General features: G+C 38.0%; 1 protein-coding gene across 1 annotated transcript in view; it reads left to right on the top strand.

The window, feature by feature from the left end:
* The window catches only part of AK7 (adenylate kinase 7), a gene marked incomplete at its 5' end in the record, with an annotated part of 44,424 nt that overhangs the window by 1,935 nt on the left and 22,854 nt on the right, over positions 1-19,635 (top strand). Inside the window, 10 exons of the mRNA XM_019519903.1 lie at positions 2,957-3,065; positions 5,161-5,255; positions 5,826-5,936; positions 10,919-11,002; positions 12,044-12,132; positions 12,661-12,751; positions 14,514-14,591; positions 15,547-15,696; positions 17,959-18,087; positions 18,588-18,738. Of these exons, the coding sequence (XP_019375448.1) occupies positions 2,957-3,065; positions 5,161-5,255; positions 5,826-5,936; positions 10,919-11,002; positions 12,044-12,132; positions 12,661-12,751; positions 14,514-14,591; positions 15,547-15,696; positions 17,959-18,087; positions 18,588-18,738 (1,087 nt within the window). The remainder of the gene's footprint in view (positions 1-2,956; positions 3,066-5,160; positions 5,256-5,825; positions 5,937-10,918; positions 11,003-12,043; positions 12,133-12,660; positions 12,752-14,513; positions 14,592-15,546; positions 15,697-17,958; positions 18,088-18,587; positions 18,739-19,635) is intronic.

The following is a 19,635-nucleotide window of genomic DNA, read 5'->3' as shown; positions in this document are numbered from 1 at the left end:
GCCAATTAGGTCATCCCCAGTAGCCAGTACCAGGTTGAGCAGCGCTTTGCCTCTTGTTGGCCCATAGACTTCTTGAGTCAGGTAGAAGTCATCCACGCATGATAGGAAGCTTTGCGACCGCTCGGATTTTGCTGAGTGATCCTCCTGTGAGATGTCTGGGTAACTGAAGTCACCCATGACAACCATGGTCCTGGAGCATGCGGCCTCAGCCAGTTCCTGGACGAACTCCTGGTCAAGCTCAGGACTTTGGGTGGGAGGTCTGTAGTAGACTCCCACCGTTGTGTCCCCTGTGCCATGTTCCCCACGGATTTTAACCCAGAGGGTCTCCAGTCATCCACCCTGGTCGCCAATATCAGCTTGCAGGTGTAAGACAGACAAATACCATCTGTCACTGAACAGCAAGTGCAATGCGTTGAAAATCAGGAATGCGGCCTTTGTGTTTGGTCCCCCGGCTCTCCCTGCAGCCTCTCCTTATACAGTCTCATCTGTGCACTCATGGGATTTGATCTCAAGCAGCGGTGCTTGACCTTTCTTCTCTGGCGGGTTGGATAGGCAGTGCCTGGTCCTCCTGTGGGTCAGACCCTGCTGGTGGTACTGGTCTGACTCTCGGGGCAGACACAGCAGTCACCATCAGGCCCCTCAGAAGGGGCCTGCCCAGCCCTACAGGGGGAAGGGGACTTGGCTCAACACCAACCCAGCCCCATGCAGGGAAGAAGCATAGCCCATTCCCAACCCAATGCAATCCCAGTTCAGATTCAGGAAGGGAGGGTTGTGAACCAGAGCCTGGGGCTTGAGGTTTGGGAAACTGACAGCGAGGAGGGTGGTCATATTAATGGCCACTGCTTCCCTGCTGCCAAATTTCCTTATCTGTGGGGACCCCCACTGGCCAGACATCATAGCTCTGCAGGCTGCAGTTTGCCCACAGGCCGGAGGTTGAACACCCTGAGCTAAAGAATACTGAAATTAATGGAAAGCCTAAAATTAAACTCCATGTCTTCCCTTCCCATTCATTTATGCATTCTTTTTACTTTCCAGGAATAGTTATTATGTAGGTAACACTAGGTGTGCAACATCCCTACCTACTTACTGAGTCCACTGTTTTTAGTCGTGACTGTGTCATTTGGATGCCTCAGTTTTGGCTTCCTTTTGTGAAGTGGGGTGCTTGTAACATTATGAAAGTAAAATCCCTGTGTCAAGTGAGAGATGCAACATCATTAACAACTTTTTGAAAATCTTGATCTGAACTTCTGTTTGGCTGAGTTAACCAATAAGAACATGGCATTTTTATACATGCAAGCACTGCAGCACCAGGTGCTTTGAGAAGCGCCCGGTGCTGCAATTCTTACAGTTGTATGAGCAATGAAATGCACACCAGTGCTGAGAAAGTGGCAGCAGCATGCTTTTGAACTAAAACACATCAGAGGTGCTTTAGTTCAAAAGTGTACCACCACCATTTTCTGTGCGCTGACGCACATTTTGCCACTTTTACAACTGCATATGGCACAGCATAGCACAATTCACCTGAACTCATTTGTGGAGCAGACTCGATATTTGAGTCTGCTTCAAAGCAGCAGATCTCGGGTGCATTGTGGGACAAAAAAGTGTGTATAAATGCCTATTATGACTGGCATTGTTTAGCCCCAACACAATGCTATATCATTTGTGCACTGCAAAATATTTTACAAATGAGAATAAATTGAAAATGTCTTTACATTTAGAAGATAGCATAATCTAGTATAGTGATTCTCAACCAGGGTGCCATGGCACCCTGGGGTTTCTTGAGATCCTTTTAAGGATGCCACACTATCATGGCATTGTGTGATATGCACATATAATTTACAAGATAAACCTAGAAATTTTAAATAGGAATCCTTAGCATTAAAGTTGTAGTCTTTCTGAGTTCTTTGCAACAGAATTGTTTTATTATTTTTCTGTACTGAAAGAACAAATGAAAACTAGGAGCAGGCATTTTTTGAGGGGTGTCTTGACCTTAGAAAAGGTTGCGAATCTCTGATCTAGTGGGTAGTAATGGGTCTGTTTCCTTGGTAGTTGAAATTCTGTTCTAATTCTGATAACAAAATTCCTCATAATTATAGATACAGTCTATTTCTAAATTTCATCTTAAAGACAAATCCTTACACCCACACACTGCATCTGGCAGGATTTAAGCCTTAATATGATTTTGTTGTGTGGATACAACATTATGAATATTGCAAAAAAATGCTGGAGCATTACATTTTTAGAAAAAAAGGAACCATCTTTCAGTCTTTTAATTTGAAAAGGCACAATAATTTCCATAATGTTTAGAAGTCTAAATACTGAGACTGTCTTCATTTATTTTTCATGGAGTTATCAGATGGAGAAGATCAGCCTTTTAATGGAATTGCGGTTGCAACCTTAACCTGGGCTTACGTAAAACAAATCCTCTCCACAGGCCTAAATCTGGAAGGCGAGCCCTCACATTTTGGAATCAAAGGTCTTTTACACCTGAAGATCAGTATGATAGCTGTTGATTATCAATTTTAGGAGTACTTTTATAGTCAGTCAAAACCATAAACAACCAATAGAGGGTCTTCACACACACACATACTTTTCAACTTTGTTTTCACTGAAGTGAGTAACCAAAAACTCCGCAAAACACTAAGAGCAGGATATAAATAAAGAACAAGTAAAAACTATAAAACAAAACAACCCCCCCACCAAATGTCCCATCTTAAAAACTCATCCCAGTATGTTGATTCTTGAATTTCATTAACTTGTGTGTAAAAAGTAAATTATTTTTCATATTAGAATCATACTGGGACTTCTTTATTGCTTTCCATCTAAAGGGCAAATTTAGAGGAAAATTGTTCACTAAGTAGTCAAGTAGAAATTTGATAGTGAAAATTCAAGATAAAAGGAAAAAGAATTAAGTAGGGGAACTTATTCTTCTGATAAAGGTTTTATTTTTTTCCAGGCTTCTACTCGAGAAGAACTCCTAAGTCACCTGCTTGAATGTGATGTCATTATATATAATATCACTGAAGATGCAGATCAAACTGAGGAGGCAACTTGGGCAGCTTCTGGTCAGTACAATCAGTAACTGAAAAGGAAATTGTCATACAGCCATTAGATTTGGCCAGTCATTTAATCTGAGAGTTGCAGTTTTCTATAATATGAAATGAGGTTCCCAGATGAAGAAGCAGTCTGGGGAAATGGTGAAATCTGAATTGCTGCAACAAGCATCAAATAGGACACGTGTACTGCAAAGAATCTGGCAAAATTTTGACCAACTCTTGCACAGAGGTTTTCAAAATATATAAATATACATTTTAAATGGAAATATATGAAATCAACATAAATTTGATTCTGGATTATGTAGCAGAATATAATACTCCATCAAATCATGTTATTTTGTATTTTTTGCAAAGATATCTCAAACCATCAAGATAAAGTCCTTTTCAATTCTAAGCTTATTGGTCTTTTCGCAGCAAAGAAATTAATCTTTCACCAAAATGTTTTACAGGATCTAGATTGTAATCACACACTAGTTTGAACATAGAATTAATTCTGTTTATTAAATACTTTTATTTATTCTACCTGTATATGGATTTACTCAGCATTTTGCAGGGACAGTGCAGTGCAGCAAGCAGGGCCATGAGACAGTGAAATTGCTGTTCTATAGATCCTCCCCTTATGTGAAGATGCTTAAGAAGATTTGGAGTCTTCTCTAGTCTCTCATGGAGAAGCCTTTATGACTTAATTAAGGGCCTTCATGACCTTGTCCACTACCCAGTTCACCTAGCCACTACTCAGTGCATTCGTTTCTGTTAGAAACTGAGTGGAAGATTTGCACCTTTGTGATTCAAATAATGGTTTTTCAAAAAAAATGACTTAAATCTACAGTTAAAAGTAATCTAGCCTATTTTTGCAACATAAGCCTTATTGCCGATTTGATTATTTTCCCTTTATTTTGAAAGTATTTACAAAACTTATTTTACTGGGTTCAGCTAGAATTGGCTCAGATGAAAACTTTTATTTTTCAAGCCCTGAAGGATTTATCAGCAAGGATGCCAATATTTAAGCATCTCTTAGAAATTGTAGATTAAATAACAGTTAGTGCTAAATTAGAATTTGCGCGTGATTTAAATCAAGGAATAACAGATTATAGAAGCAACACATCACTTTAACAAAGCACAATTAATCAAGAAGCTCAAGCAGTGGTAACATGCCTCCAATAGTGTGTCAGGATGAATTTGAGACTCATAAATCTGATCTCAAAATAACACTTCTTTTTGTGTTGTTTTATTTCCATTGTTAAGGTGGTTGGCCTATCATATTAGCTTGATAATATGTATTAACTATATATCAGGTACAATGAATAGGTGTCAACACAATAATACAGTTTCATCTGGAGCTATAACATGTTATATCTATACTCATAAGATGTTGGGGGAAGGGTTGTTATTATTATTATTTTTCACAGACACTCAAGAGCAGTTCTAAACTTTTGGTGGCCTGAATCCTACTTTTGCTTCACATAATACTGGGTATTTAATAATACTCTTGCATTTACAATTTTAGGTCTAGCTTGCATCTCATTTAACCTAGCTCCCAAGATTCACAAAATCTTTATTCTATCATCTTTTTTTTCTCTTGAAACCTTGGGGAATAACTTTATCATGATACCCAAATAACAAATGTTTTTCTCTAGTAGTAGAAGCAAGGTGAATGTACTGATTTAAAACAAATTAGACACCCCCGTTAGTAGTCTAAACATCATATCATAATTATTAGGGTGGGAAACAAATATATTTTACCCTAACTTAATTATTTAGCTCTGGATTAAAATAAGGCAACATCACAATAATTCTGTAATCATTCTGTAATAAAATAACATCTTAATTTCTGTTGGTATCTCAGTGATTCATCTTTATTGACTGTTGTCTGTCATATATGAAAAAATATCATTAATAGATTTTTATTCAGGATCTGTTAATTCCTAGCAATTGAATTATTTTATATTTAAGTTATTAAACATCAAGAAATATGCTGTATATAAAATCAAGTAAAACTTGATTGTTATAGTATGTGTGTTGGTATGGAACATTTTAACTTGAAAGATTAAATATAGTCGAAGTGCTGTAGCCAACAGTAAAACTCTCTGTTTTTATTATGCAGCACTGTATGCAGAGGTACAACATTTTGAGAAACAAAAGATATTCATTTTACTTTCAACAGTAATGACATGGGCACGAAGCAAACCTCTAGACCCAGTAAGTGATGACAAAAATACTCATTTTCACTGAATCTTTCCGGATAAACACATCTGTTTAGCACAGATATTTATTGTGCACCCTAATTATAGGAAATATCAATATCAACAAGACTGCTTACACGCTTGGATCCTGGACCTGTGTCATTGACTGTTAAATTCTGGGTTTGCCATATATTGCATATATATGGTAAATTAATTTGTGTAAAGTTATGCATTTATAAGATTGCAGGATTAAGAAAAAAGAGAACCATGTGTAGTGTTTTATTAAAATCCCCATTTCTGATTTTTTTTTCCGAAATTGATGCTAATATGAGAAATAAATTCCATGGTTTTGTTATGCTTGTTTTATTTACAAGATCTGTATATTTTAAAATGATTGATTGATTTTTTTTTTTCCAGGAGATAATTTTTGAGTTACTCTATTGTTTGTACTCTAAAAACAGAGGTTTTATAATATGTAGCATTAAGGACATTTAAAATAATTTTACATACTTTTTAAAATGTCTTGATATAGGTATTTTTAACTGATTTATTTTTAGTGAAAGTCTGTCTTGTTTTCCCTCTACAGGATGATCCAGAAATTCCTTTTACTGAAGAAGATTACCGCAGAAGAAAGACTCACCTGAACTTTATGGATCATATAAATGCTGAAAAAATGATTCTTAAACTTGGAAAAACTGTAAGTATCAGAAAAGAACCCACTTGACTGCAGTTGTTCTTTCTTTTTACTTAAATTGAGGAATTACAAATTTATAATAACGAAAATTACTTGTGATATTTAATAGATTTTCAAACTTATATTAACCCCTTGTTATTTGGGAATAAGCCTCAATGGTGATAATGTGAAAAATATAAGTCTATTGAGAAGACAATAGGCTCTTTAGAAATATAAATGTATTTTATAGTATATGAGCCTTTGTTTCTGTTGAAACTTACTCTTATTTTTCTTAAGCACTGATTAAATCACCTAGACCTTTTGATAAATGTATTTTTTACTCGTCACAACAGAGATGAAACCTAGGAGCTTCATGGGAGAGAAACAAGGGAGTTGAAGGATGGAGGAAGCAGGAGGAAGAATTTAGATAGAGTAATATTAGAAGAATAAAAGCACATAAATGTGTAACTAATAAAATGTTAATTATAGTACTAGGCTAATAACATTTCTAATTTATATACTTAGGTGTTCAGAAAGATCTGTTGTGATATGTATTATATAAATACCTTTATCACGCAGTAGATTGCTCATAGTCAGGCTGCTGTGTCTGCATGGAGCCCTAGTGGCTAGGGATAGACATTCAAAAAGCCTGAGCCTGTATTGATTCAATCTTTGCAAGTTAGTCTAACCTGGCTAGGCTAAATCACTTTGTAACTGCACAGACATCCCCTCTGGACTGAAAAAATTCAGGCTCGTGCCTGCAGTGGCTCCAGCTAGAAGCCAGGGGGCACTAGAGTAGCCCTCCCTTCACTTCCATAGGCTTGAGCTGAGGGTGGGGGTTGTCAGGCCTGGCAGGATGCTGTGATTATTCCCCACCACCCTGAGCAGCCCAGTGCAATTTGTATCACCCTTAACTCAGTGTTTATCAACCCAGTAAGAAAACAAAGCCTCTCTCCATTAACTAATGGAGCTCTTCTTAAACAGCTCTTCCAAGGAAAGACATTAAGTTACCTGTTGATTAGCTCCAAAAAGCTTGTCTGCCTTTGTCATCTCCCACAGCAGACTGTAGCCAGCATGTGGTATGCTACCTAATGCTGAAGTGTCTGCGTAAGGCAGAGGGTAGCAGGGAATAATCCCTGCTTAGCAGGGAGAAGCTAGGTAGATACTCTGTGTCTACATGTCTCTACCAGAGCACTGGCCGGGGAGCAGAGGGGAGGGGCCAGCCCTGCCCTGGAGCAGAAAGCCCCACCCAGCCCAGCCCAGAGAGCATGCCAGGATGCTGGGGGAGTCTGACTTATCTTAAACCAGCAAGGGGTCTGGAGCAGACATTGCATAAACCGGTTTGACCCAAATCTGTTAAGTCTGATACTACGTTCAACCAGGTTTATCTCAAGTTGGTTTCGGCCATTTTCAAACTGATTTATGTGCACTGAACATCTGTTCTATTACAGGTTTAAATCAGTTTCTGTTCCCCTAAACTGGTTTGTGTGTAATGTCTGTCCCTAGCCAGTGACTTCAAGCACACTTATGGGACATTAGGACCATGGAAAAGGCTCTGTAAAGAAGTAGGATCCTGCAGAATGAGGTCTACAGTCAACCCAAAACAGCTAGGCCAAAACACTGTTTCACTTCAAAGCATGTAAGTGCTACTTGCACTTCTAAATGTAGCTATATAAAGAGGCATTTTTCTTCTACTCAGGAAGGTTTTAGATCATATTTCCATCTGTGCAGCTAGACTTGTCCCTTGAGCATGCTAGTCAGGGATCTGCTATGGCCATGTGTGTTCCTTAGTCAGTCACGTTTTAGAGATGATGACATTTCAAAATACAGAATATATTTATTATTGAGTGAGTGTGGAATTCCATTTGCCCATTCCATATAGAGGGACTGACACTGGAAATCATACTTAGTGTTTTCATGATGCATGACAGCACGTAATATTAGCAATGGTATGACTGGGAAAGCACTTTTATAAAGTGATTTGGAAAGCCAAATGGTAAATTGCTTTTATTTGCCCAGTATAAATGTTATAAAATCTCCCCCAGACCCATGGTACTAGTGATATGAATATTACACCTGTGTCCAAAGTATTTGATAATGGCCTTTAAAAGCAGTAGTTAGCTGTGTTAGTCTGAAATGAGGCAGAAGACAAGGTAGATTATACATTATTGACAGACTAAATAAGAGATGAATAAGCATTTGTAAGCAGCAGCTGACTTCATCTACCTTGCATAATGTTATCTTGAAAGAGATAATAGTATTGGATCTCTGGTCTAAATTTGCTTGGTCATCTTAGGTTTTGAATTCCTACTTAAGTAATAAATAATTAGCATATGATTAGGTAGGTCTTAAATGTTTGCATGTGCAAGAGAAGCCCTAAAACAGGTTACAATGGCTAGAAGCTGACATCTGCTGGCTTTAATGAATATTGCACACTTGAAGTGTTCTCTTTGTCAGTGACTAAGTATTAGCTAGTTATTAAAATTATTTACATTTTTCATACAATATATTTGATAGTCACAGCTCTGGACAATACAGTCTCATGCATGGGACTTTTCAGAAAGGCTCACTAGCTCACGTTTATGGTAATACGACATCTGTAATCTCCTCTAATTCTGTTTTTTCCTGATGATTATTAAAACCTGTTGCAGTCAGTTGATGTGAAAAACATTTCTTTATTGTTTATTATTTTGAAGTTTAACTATATAAGAATATAAAATATATATAAACCAAGTCTGATTTACATAGCATTGCCTCTATACAATCAAAGACTGACTGGTAGTATTCCAAGTATGTTACTGAAATGCTTTAAAAATAATTTCAATGAAAGCATTATTCTTCAGGATAGAGAAAATAGACTTTCGCAACTTTTTTTTTGGCGAATTATTTTATAAAGAACTATAATGCTATCTATATGATAAAGATGCTTTCTAGCATGGAGATGGCTAAGTAAGTTTTTATTGGCAGACCTTCAAGCGAACCAAATATGCACTTGAAAGTGAAGAGAAGAGAGTCATGTTCTCCATTTTGAAACAGATTTTCAGTATGAGCACTTCTGGAAATTTATATAACAAGGGAACACTTCAAAAGATTTATCTGTAAACTGAGGCTCCAAAACAAAGAATTTTATTGCCTTAATCACCTTTTTCTTGGGTAGCATAATAATTTTACACACTGGAATCCTGATCTGCATGCAGTTTTGTCAGTGTATTTGTTTTAGTTAATCCATTTTTAGTACAATTATATTAGTACACCACCCAGTATGGGCACTGTTATTCTGCTATAAAAGTGTTTTTTACTGCTATAGCTTATTTCTCTTTTCACATAGAAATAAACTATACTGGTATAGTCACATTTATAACCGTGAAAATACACCAGTGTTTCTAGGTTGAAGACAGAATGGGGCAGGTTGTCATACTACATTATCTTTATTGATATAAAATTGAAATGCTTTAATTATATGTAGTTAATTGTTTTTTTAATATACATAGTTTCCAAGAGAATGTAGAATGGGGATGAAAGTATATAAGAGTACAAGTGAAGCATAACTTCTTATAACATTTTATGCATGCTTTGCATCTAGTTTTTACCAGAAGTAAATGCAAGTGTAAGACTGAAGAAAGAGGCCTAAACTTTTATTTTCAGAATCATTCCTGAAACCAAGAAGTCAGCATGATTTATCCTGTTCAATTCTTTTACTGTATAAGTGTCACAGAGTGGGATCTTAGGGGTGGCCGTGATCTCCTCTAGTGCCCCCTACCATGCCAAGTTCACGTTAAAGCACCCTTGTTCTTGCCCACCACGTCTTGATCTTTTATATATAAAAGCGAGGCTGCCTTTCGTTCCCTTGGACATAGTGCTCTGTTGTATCCTGGCCCCTTTTCTGTACTGTGTGACTTGGTGCACCCCCAGCCTTATGGGCTATGCATGGCTCTAACCGTCCCTTTACCATGCCCCAAGCCTCACTGATATCCCGGACGTTGTTCGGTCGGTCTGGCTCTCTGCACCTTCTCTGGCTCTTGGGCTCTCTGCGGCCCTCGTCTCTTGCAACTGCACCCCACCGGCACTCAGGACTCCTCGCACTGTCCCCTTTGCCCTGGGGTTACCACAGCCTTGGGACTCAGGTGGCTGTAGCCGTGCCTGGCCCCAACTCTCCTCCTCAGGGTCTTGACCCCCTGCTGGGCTCAGGCAGCCTCAGCCTTACCTGGCCTCCAATCCTCTGCTCCCCTTCTCAGGGCTGGGGTCAGTGCACCCCCAAATGCTGCACCCTCTCTGGTGCCAGGGTCCCCACACTACCATGGAGCCCCTATGAGGCCTCCTCCAACCCCTAATAGCCTCACCCAAACCACCAGTTGTAAACCATAAACAGAAAGCTCAAGCCCCTAGACTGCAACATAAATTCAAGCTGCTCAGCTCTCACATAAGTCTCACCACATCAGGGATGCTCTATCCTTCCCCCAGTCTCAAAGCTGTACCTGCAGTCTAGCCTCCCCTCTTTGTTCAGTCCAGCAAAGCTCCTTCCTCTATGGCTGCTGGCAGGGAACTGCCTGCCTGCCCTCAGCCTGTGTTTAAATGAGAGCCAGGCCCAGCCTCTTCCCGTCAGCTGACTCACCAGTTTCCCTGGCAACCGTCAGCTGTGCTTATTTTTTACTACTGTGGCTGCCCTGGTAACCAGCAGCTGGGCTCTTTACTTGCTGCTCCACAAGTAGCAGGCACCTCAGTGTCCTGCTACAATAAGTTATCTTTATTTTCCCCTTTAACACTTTCTAGAATTGCAGTTCAAATGTTGACAGATTGGTTCTGATAGCAGTGTCCTTTCAAGAAACTATATTAGCAACATGCTTGCTCCCTCCACAATGATCAAGCTGGAAGCTAGACAGATTCTTACTTTAAGTTATGTAAATGAAATAAATATAATTCAAAATAAAATTCAGGGCAAGACAACAAAATTTCATTTACAGAATTTTGAAAAATTGTTTTTAATAACTTTTGATTTTACTTCACAGCACAAACAAAAATTTTCAACCTATGTTGTTGCTTCAGGACTTCAGTATGGAGCTGAAGAAGGAATCTTGCATTACTTTTTTAAGGTAGACTTTTTCATGACAATTTTAAGGAAGGTTAATGTACTATTGCACAGGTCCTTAAAGCAAACTTCAAAATTCCAACAGTTTTAAAGTGTAGGAACCAATCAACCAAAAAATGTTACCCACTTAAAAAAGGAAGAAGCTTATTGCCATTTCCCTGAAGTGTGGTAAACTGTTCTGTCTGATCCCTCATATCCTTCAATAAATAAAAGCTAAACCACAATCATTTACCATGTCAGTTTTCAGGAGTAAATTATTTCAGTTTAGTTTTCCTTACTGTGTGATTAAGGTGAGCAGCTGAAACATTAGTAATGGATCAGCCAATGCAGATCCGCAAATGATAAGTCCTCTCCCCATCCCTTTAAAGTAGTATAATATTTAAAGTAGTTTCAGGGTGGTGTTGTAGCTTTGGTAGTTCAGGAAATAAGCAAGAGGCAAGGATTTTTATGGATTATATCTGTTATTGGATCAACCACACAGTAGGGATGAACTTAGATAAACTTCTGAATGCAGTGCATTCTTAGTCTGTCCAAAGCCTAAGTAATATAGGCTTAATATCATTACAAAAAGGTTTAGGTCTGACCCAGTGCTTAGTGAAGTCTGTTCCCATAGTAAAGGGCAATATTATTACATTTTTATCTGAAAACTTATTCAGGCTTTATCTAGTTTTTGAATAATATCCTAGTATTAACTAAACTGATGGAAACCTATCAATCTGGGTGTCAGAGTTGCCTATACGAAGGATGGGGCTAGGAGAATCCTGGCCTTTTCTTTTCCATATCATGTAGATTTTTTAAAAAGGTTTTTTAGTCTCTTTTTGTAGTTATCATTTAGAGAATAGAAAATAATGGCAAAAAACTTGCTCAAACCAGAACAGTATTGTTAAATGTCATTCGTTTCATGCTATAGTGGCAGCTGCCTCTTGCAAAAGTGATTGCTTTGATTATTAAAACAGAAAAATATTCTTGCTTTTACCAATATAAATGTTCCCTTTTACAGCTCCTACTAAATATGACCCTTTCCTTCATTTATATTAATTTTCAGATAGCTTGGTTTGGTGAGAGTCCTGCAGTACCAGTTTTTGGAGTTGGAACCAATTTTCTTCCATTGATTCATGTTGTTGATTTAGCAGCGTGAGTATGCATTTTAGGTATGGTCTGGCCCAGGAATACTTAGATATATGCCACTGAGGATTTCACTCAGCTGCTGACACGGGTTTTTTTTAAAGCTGTATTTTTTAACATGTAGTTACTCCACAGATGAATTTCACACATTTTAAGTCCAATTTTTCTAGTATCTGATTGGCCTTTGGGAAGTTATACCCGCTTGTCTCAATGAGATCATGCACATACAAATTCTTATAAGTACCACATCTAGAACATAGTGTTAGCCAACCAACTTGAACTGCAGCACAGTTTTGAAGCAAGGTGACAAGGGCATATATTAGCTTTTTGTATATCTTCCTGAGGCATTGCTCTTCATTGCTGGACTGTTGTAGGAAAAGTAGGATACCTGATGTTATGAATCAAAATCTATGCTTTGGAAAATTTTCCTTCATTTTTTACATACCTTTTGTCTTTAGGGTGCTGTTGTATCAGACTTCATGTTAAAGACTCAACATATTTTCTTCCACTAATGGTCATTGATTGTACTTGCTGCAGGGTGATACAAAATGTAGTGGACCATAGGCCAAGGACTCACTATCTTGTTGCAGTGGATGAATCGATACATACTCTTCAAGATGTAATTAAGGTAAGAACTATTTTTTTCCTCTAAGTCCTTAGATCTTAGTTAGAAATTCCTGAATTTTCCCTAAATTATCTGACACAACAAATGAAATAAAAGTATTCTTGAAATCCAGTAGAGTTTGTGTCCTTTAAAAAATACAAAGAATGCCCAGTCCTATGGTCTTTACTCAGATTTAGATTAAGAGGGGCCTGAAAAACAGGTACAAATGAAACTTTGTGTTTTCTTGCAGTTCACTGTACTGTAAAGAGTCAGTGGTTTTTTATTTCTTTTTTCCCTTGTGTTAGAATCACAGAAAATTAGGGTGGGAAGGGACCTCAGGAGCTCATCTAATCCAACCCCTTGCTCAAAGCAGGACCATCCCCAATTAGATTATCCCAGCCAAGGCTTCGTCTAGCCGAGTCTTAAAAACCTCCAAGGATGGAGAGCCCACAACCTTTCTGCGTAACCTTTCCAGTGTTTTACTACCCTCCTAGTGAGAGACTTTTTCCCAATGTCTAACCTAAACTTCCCTTGGTGCAACTTGAGACCTTTACTCCTTGTTCTATGAACAATGTAGCTCCATCCTCTTTGGAACCACCATTCAGGTGGTTGAAGGCTGCTATTAAATCCCCTCTTGGTCTTCTCTTCTCCAGAGTAAATAAGCCAAGTTCCCTCAGCCTCTCCTCAGAAGTCATGTGCCCCAGCCCCCTAACCATGGACTCTCTTCAATTTGTCCACATCCTTTCTGTAGTGGGGAACCCAAAACTGGACACAATACTTCAGATGTGACCTCACCAATGCCGAATAGAGGGGAATAATCACTTCCCTCGATCTGCTGGCAGTGCTTCTACTAATGCAGCCCAGTATGCTATTAGCTTTCTTTGCAACAAGGGGACATTGTTGGCTCTCATTTAATTTCTTGTCCACTGTAACCCCCAGATCCTTTCCTGCAGAGCTGCTTCTTAGCCAGTCGGTCCCCAGCCTTTACCAACTGGTGCAGGGGATTGTTCCAGCCTAAGTGCAGGACTTTGCACTTTTCCTTATTGAACTTCAGGAGATTTATTTTGGCCCAATCCTCCAATTTGTCTAGGTCACTCTGAATCCTAGCCCTACTCTCCAGCATATCTGTTGATCCTCCCAACTTGGTGTCACCTGCAAACTTGCCAAGGGTGCACTCTATCCCATCTTCCAGGTCATTGATGAAAGTATTGAACAAAACCATACAATTATGTTGTATGAAGATATTGTATTCCTTTTTTCCTTACGTACCCTGAAGCAGAGTAGTCAAGATGAAGCTGCAGTGAAGTAGTAATTTGATGATATTTTAAATAATTTAATTTATTATTTAAAAGTACTGTAGAAATAACTTGTAACCTATTTGCCTGCTACACTCTCAGTAATGAAAAATTTTACCACAACAATTCTCTAGTTGTAACTCGTAGCTCTCAGAAACTTCACTGGTTGTCTACAGGATTAAATATTTTGGAAATCCTTTAGTGGGAGTGTTCAGCAGTGAAGATACTCCATAAAAGGAGTAATCTGTGGAATTAAAAGCTTTGGCACACTCCATCTTTAGTACAGGTAATAAAAGTTGTTGATATATAGCCCCAGAAGAGGTCCAAACAAATTCTCTAAGCTTTCATGTTCTTCAATTTGCTGTATGTTTCAGAAATCAGGATTATTTTAATACTACAATGTTAAATGCAGATTTCTATACGTTATATAAATTGGGCGTACAAGATTTTTTTCTTGATTTTAATGTGTGTATGATTTTGTTCTTTAACAGTGCATCAGCAAAAATGTTGGACCAGGAAAAATCCAAAAGATTCCAAAGGAAAATGCTTTCTTAAGCAAAGAGTTAACAGTTAGTATTTTTTTTCCTTTTTCAAATAACCTCTTTAAAGCAGGCATGTGAAATGAAATACCATGCTCTTTTTTTATAGTTTCTTATAGTTTACACCAGGATAAGGATATAACGGAGAAAATTGTCAAGAGGAGGGAATAAACTACATTTAGATGAATAAATAAAATGAAAATGCTAAATTATACACCTAATATTTGAGAGCTGTGCAGAATTTTGGCTTCAGTGTTATCCGTGTTACGGATCTTGAGGTCCGCCAGTGAGGTGCTGAAGTCGGTACTGAGTTGAGGATTCTGAGCATTAACAGGAAAACCATAAAAATGGGGCCTCCACAGGAGAAATCAGTTTTAAACAGCAATGTGCAAAAATTACTTTTCTAATTAAGCTCTAAACACAGAGGCTCTGAACCATTTTGTGGTTAGTGCAAATAGCTTGGAGTAAACTATGCATATGGACAATACATGGGGTAAAATAAAGAACTTAGGTAAAATGCTATGGCTTGTATTATAGTTCCTGGAATAGAAGATAGATTCAGGACTTTAAAAAATTGAAATAATGATTGTAAGTTCATGGATTTTAGAAACAAATTGCATACAAATAAGTAGTTTTGTGGATGGAAGAGATGTATACAAGAGAAAAATCATATTAAAAATGATTATTCCTGTGTTACTAATGACATGCTAAATTATTAAAGCAAAAATGCTCTTTAAAATGGAATTATGTTGGTTAGGGCCAACACACTGGATTGCCCATACTTATGGAAATATTTAAAGTTTTCATTTAAATTCTTAAAATTTCGAAAATTAATCCATGAATATGGTGTTCTGTGAAGCCAAACCTCACTCCCTGTGCATCTGTTTTTTTAAACAAAACAAGACTTTTGAGATTCAAGCATGTTGCAAAACAAGTTAACATTAGGGAACTCTCTGTGTAATAAAATATACCTTTGTTTTTTTAGCAAATGCAGTTGGATATGTTGCTTGTGAACCTGCGAATGGAAGCGATATTCTTGAAAGAGAACTTCAACATTAAGTGGGTTGCTCAGATGGGACTTGTGGAGAATATTGAGACTGTCCTGAAAGAATACAAGCGACATCGAGGATTACTGGTAATCAGTTCCTATATATTGATAATGTGCACTTCTGTTTCTGTAAAAGAGAAATATCTATGTTTGTTTAACTAAAAATATTTGGAATACTTGTAAGAGATACAAATGAAACTGACAAGTACAATATACTGGACACTTAGGTTCAAACAAGGACTGAAGAACTAAAGAGAATACAAGATTTACAGTCATCTGAAAGGTTATTTCTGTGGTTCCTAGAGTTGAAACCCAGCAGGTGAAAGGACCTTCTTAATGGAAGAACTGTTTCATTCTATTTAACTTTTATGTGATGTACTATATCCCCAATGTATTTGGTTTTGGAATGCCACTAGATACATCTGTTACTCATGGTTTTTCATTTTAAGATCAATGACTAGGAAAGTAGTTAATATTATTTGTATGCTATGGCTAAATACATTAATAGATGATAAATCCATTAATGGCTGTTGAACAGAATGGTTGCAGATGTTTCCTCTGGCATCTCTTAAACAATAATGGTGGGTGATAGTAGGGAGGCTATTGAATAAGGGGATGGATCACTCAAGAGATAGCCAACTCAATGTTCTCTTTCTGTAGCATCCACGTCTACAACTGTTGGAGCCAGGATACTGGGCTAGATAGACCATTGGTCTGACCTAGTATGGCACTTCGTATGTTCTTACATTCTCATGGCTATAGCCAATTCAGGAAAATCAGTTACAATATATTTATCTCCTCATTTTGTTTCAGCTTGTAATATGGGTAAAATATTAATATTTAAACCTTTAATTAATAAGTATTTAAATGTATTTCATTGAATGTGAGATTTTACTACATAATGTAGAAAAATTCTAGTATCTAGGTAATTAATATCATTTAATATTTTGTCTGTAAGCATGTGAAGTTATCCATCTGTGTCTGTTGTGGACACGATGTAAATATGGAAGGAGTAAATCTTGTTCAAACCTCCATTGGTTCAGAAGATCCAGAACAAAAGGAAACTAGTATGATGCATTGGAAATCCCTATGTCCCAGCCCAGAAAGTGTTTGCTGGACTGAAAGGTTAGATTTGTGACTACATGGATACATGAGTAAAAAAAATAGAACGCTAAATTAAAACATCAAATATACTGATGTGGATATACAATTTGGTCATTTGCAAGGGAAAAGTATTGAAAGTTATATTACTGGTGTTTCACTGCCTAAACAACCAAATAACTATACATTGTCCAGGAAAAGAGTATTTTAGAGAGATTTATATTTGCATATATTTTAGGCCAGATTCCTTCAGGATCTGTTAGCACAGGTCAGAATTTTACTGATGTTAGTTGTATTATGCAAAGTCACAATGGTCTGTGCTAAAAGAGTCTGATGCAGGATGGTGAGATTAGGAGATAGTGCTAAGAGTTGCATTGTAGCTTTATATTTTTAGCAAGTACTTACATATAGCCCTTTATCTTGGTGGTTACATCTGGCCCAGATGGGTGGGCAATATATTTGAGACCTCTGTAAAGGAAAAAGCAAGGAGGAATCTCTCCTAACTCTTGATTTTATTGAACTGCAGCAAAGCTACTCCATGACTACTGTACTTGCTTCAGAGCTAGTATAGTCACTGTTTCTGTCTCCTTCTGTGTTGGGTTGCGAGAGAGACCAGTGGATTTTCAAAGTAGTGTACCTACTGTAGTCATTATCCTGGAAATCATTATCGCAAATCCTCACCTTAGGCCCCTAGCCCCCAGTGCACCAGGGTTTTCCAAACTTGTGGACAGAGCCAAGGGCCTACCTCACATGGCCTAATCTATCATAAAATGATTGTGGGTTCTAAGTTGGAAACAAGAGGAGACATCCAAGAAGAGAATTTCTATGTTGAGGATATGGACAAATGTGCATTTTAGCCATTTAATAGGGGGAATTAGTACACACCAGCTGTTATTATGTAACTACTTACCTACCTCAACCTGTAGTAATATACTTTACCTAAATTGCCCCTGCCTTGATCCTAAATAAGGAGGAGTAAAATTGAAGTGATTTTGCTCCATTTACATCACTATATTATTATGCAGATGTGAGATTCATATTGTAACAGTTTGCATTGGTATCCTCTGATATTGATACAATTTTTCCATCTGTCTAGACTCTGCGAGTGCATTAATCAAAAAAATGTCCAATTTTACTACCATTTACTTAATCACTTATTTTTGCTATTTGTTTTAGAGAGAAAAACAGTTTTAAATAAGAATACTCTCACAGTTTGCTTGAATACTTTTGCCTTTGTTTCTTTTCTAGCCAGTCAAAATTTGTATCCTTGGTCCTCCTGCAGTTGGAAAATCTACTATTGCTGAAGAGCTCTGCAAGCATTATAAGCTACATCATGTTAAAATAAAGGACGTCATTTCTGAAGCAATAGGAAAGCTGGTAAGTTGGTACTTGCTTTTCGGGATAATGATTTATCCAGTCTTCTGGGTTTAAAAATGTAAAATATTTTAAATTAAATATTTAAGACTTCTTACAGCCCTGTGATTTATCATTCAAAGAGTGACCACGTGATACATTCACCTTCTAGCATAATGTACAGAAGAGTAAGAATATCCTTGTTGGACTAAAGATGTCTAACTAGCTTTTGACACTATTCCCTTCTTTTTACAGTTGTCTGTATCTGTCAAGTCAAATATATTTATAAACTCTGACTCTTAAGTGCATTTTGTCACATGCTGAACTCTAGGTAGGTCCTGAGCTTTCATAATCACTTTTCATCTTAAGTGAAGATTGATCAGTATCTCACAGTATAGAGCCCTAGGTGAAGCATGTATATGAAAATAAGTCATAGAGTGAGCGAAATTTTGCCTTTGCTGTATCTGTATAATACAAACATCAGAATTTGGCCAAAATATTTTGGGGGGGGGGTGTGTGTGCAGGAAAAAATTACTGCTTCTAAAGAAGTAACAGAAGCTGAAGAGATGGGAGAGGAAGGAGAAGAAGAAGAAGAAGAAGATGAAGAAGGAGAGAACGCAGAAGAAGCTCAAGAACTTCTAGATGCAATCAAAGAAAACATGGAGCAGAATGGAGGTAAGGTACACAACAGGTGCAGACAGAAGTGCAGCTCCCTGATGTAACTGAAAATGCTTTGCAGGAAGTGTTCTGAGTTACAAGGATCCCCTCAAACAAGCAGAAGTTCACTGTGGCTGCTTGTAGACATTAAAAAAACCCATCCAAAATACACTTTACTGGAAGCAGCAGCATATTACTTTGACCTGGTTCTGTAGCATCAGTATAGATCAAGAGTTTCATTGGGGCTTTTTGGAGCTTTTAGCTAAAGCTGATTCAATCAGCTATTAGATAAAAGTGCCAAAAAAGCCCCACCAAAGTGCCTGATCTATACAGACTTCAGGTGAGCCAGGTCCAACTAATGCACTGCCTGGGCATGCAGTGGGCTTGGTGTGAGAGTGTGCTCAGTTTAAAGTAAAGCACCTTTTTATTTTTTAAACACCTGCAAGCAGCCGGTTGTTTCCAGGGGGAGGGGAATCTAGCTGCTGGCTGTAGCCTGCAGCCAGTTTCTCCTAGCAGGGCCCCTCCTCCCTGTGAGGCTTCAAAGTTTTCAGAATGGGAGGGGGGAAAGGGAGCAGAGGGAGCTCATTATAGGGGTTCCCCAGCTGGCACTTGAGAGTGGGATGAGTGAACTGGAGCTTCCCCCACCTCAGGGTGGGGGGCATCAATATACCTGCCCTACCCTCCAATGGGGGCTGAAAAACCCCTAGACTAAACTCCCTCCTCTCTTTCTCTCTCTCTCTTATTTTCTTCTTTTTTTTCAAAAGAAATAGACTCCTGAGGAGGAGAGGGATGTGGAGTTGCCTCCTTTCCCCCAGCTTCCTACAGGGGGCTCAAATGCTTCCCCTGCTCTGACTCCTACAGGGGGCTCAAATGCTTCCCCTGCTCTGCCTTCTACAGGGGGCTCAAAAGCCTCCC

Source organism: Gavialis gangeticus, unplaced genomic scaffold (assembly GCF_001723915.1).
Source record: "Gavialis gangeticus isolate Ggan-Ray unplaced genomic scaffold, GavGan_comp1, whole genome shotgun sequence".
NCBI classification, from domain to species: Eukaryota; Metazoa; Chordata; order Crocodylia; family Gavialidae; genus Gavialis; species Gavialis gangeticus.
This window is presented reverse-complemented; position numbering and strand designations above follow the sequence as displayed.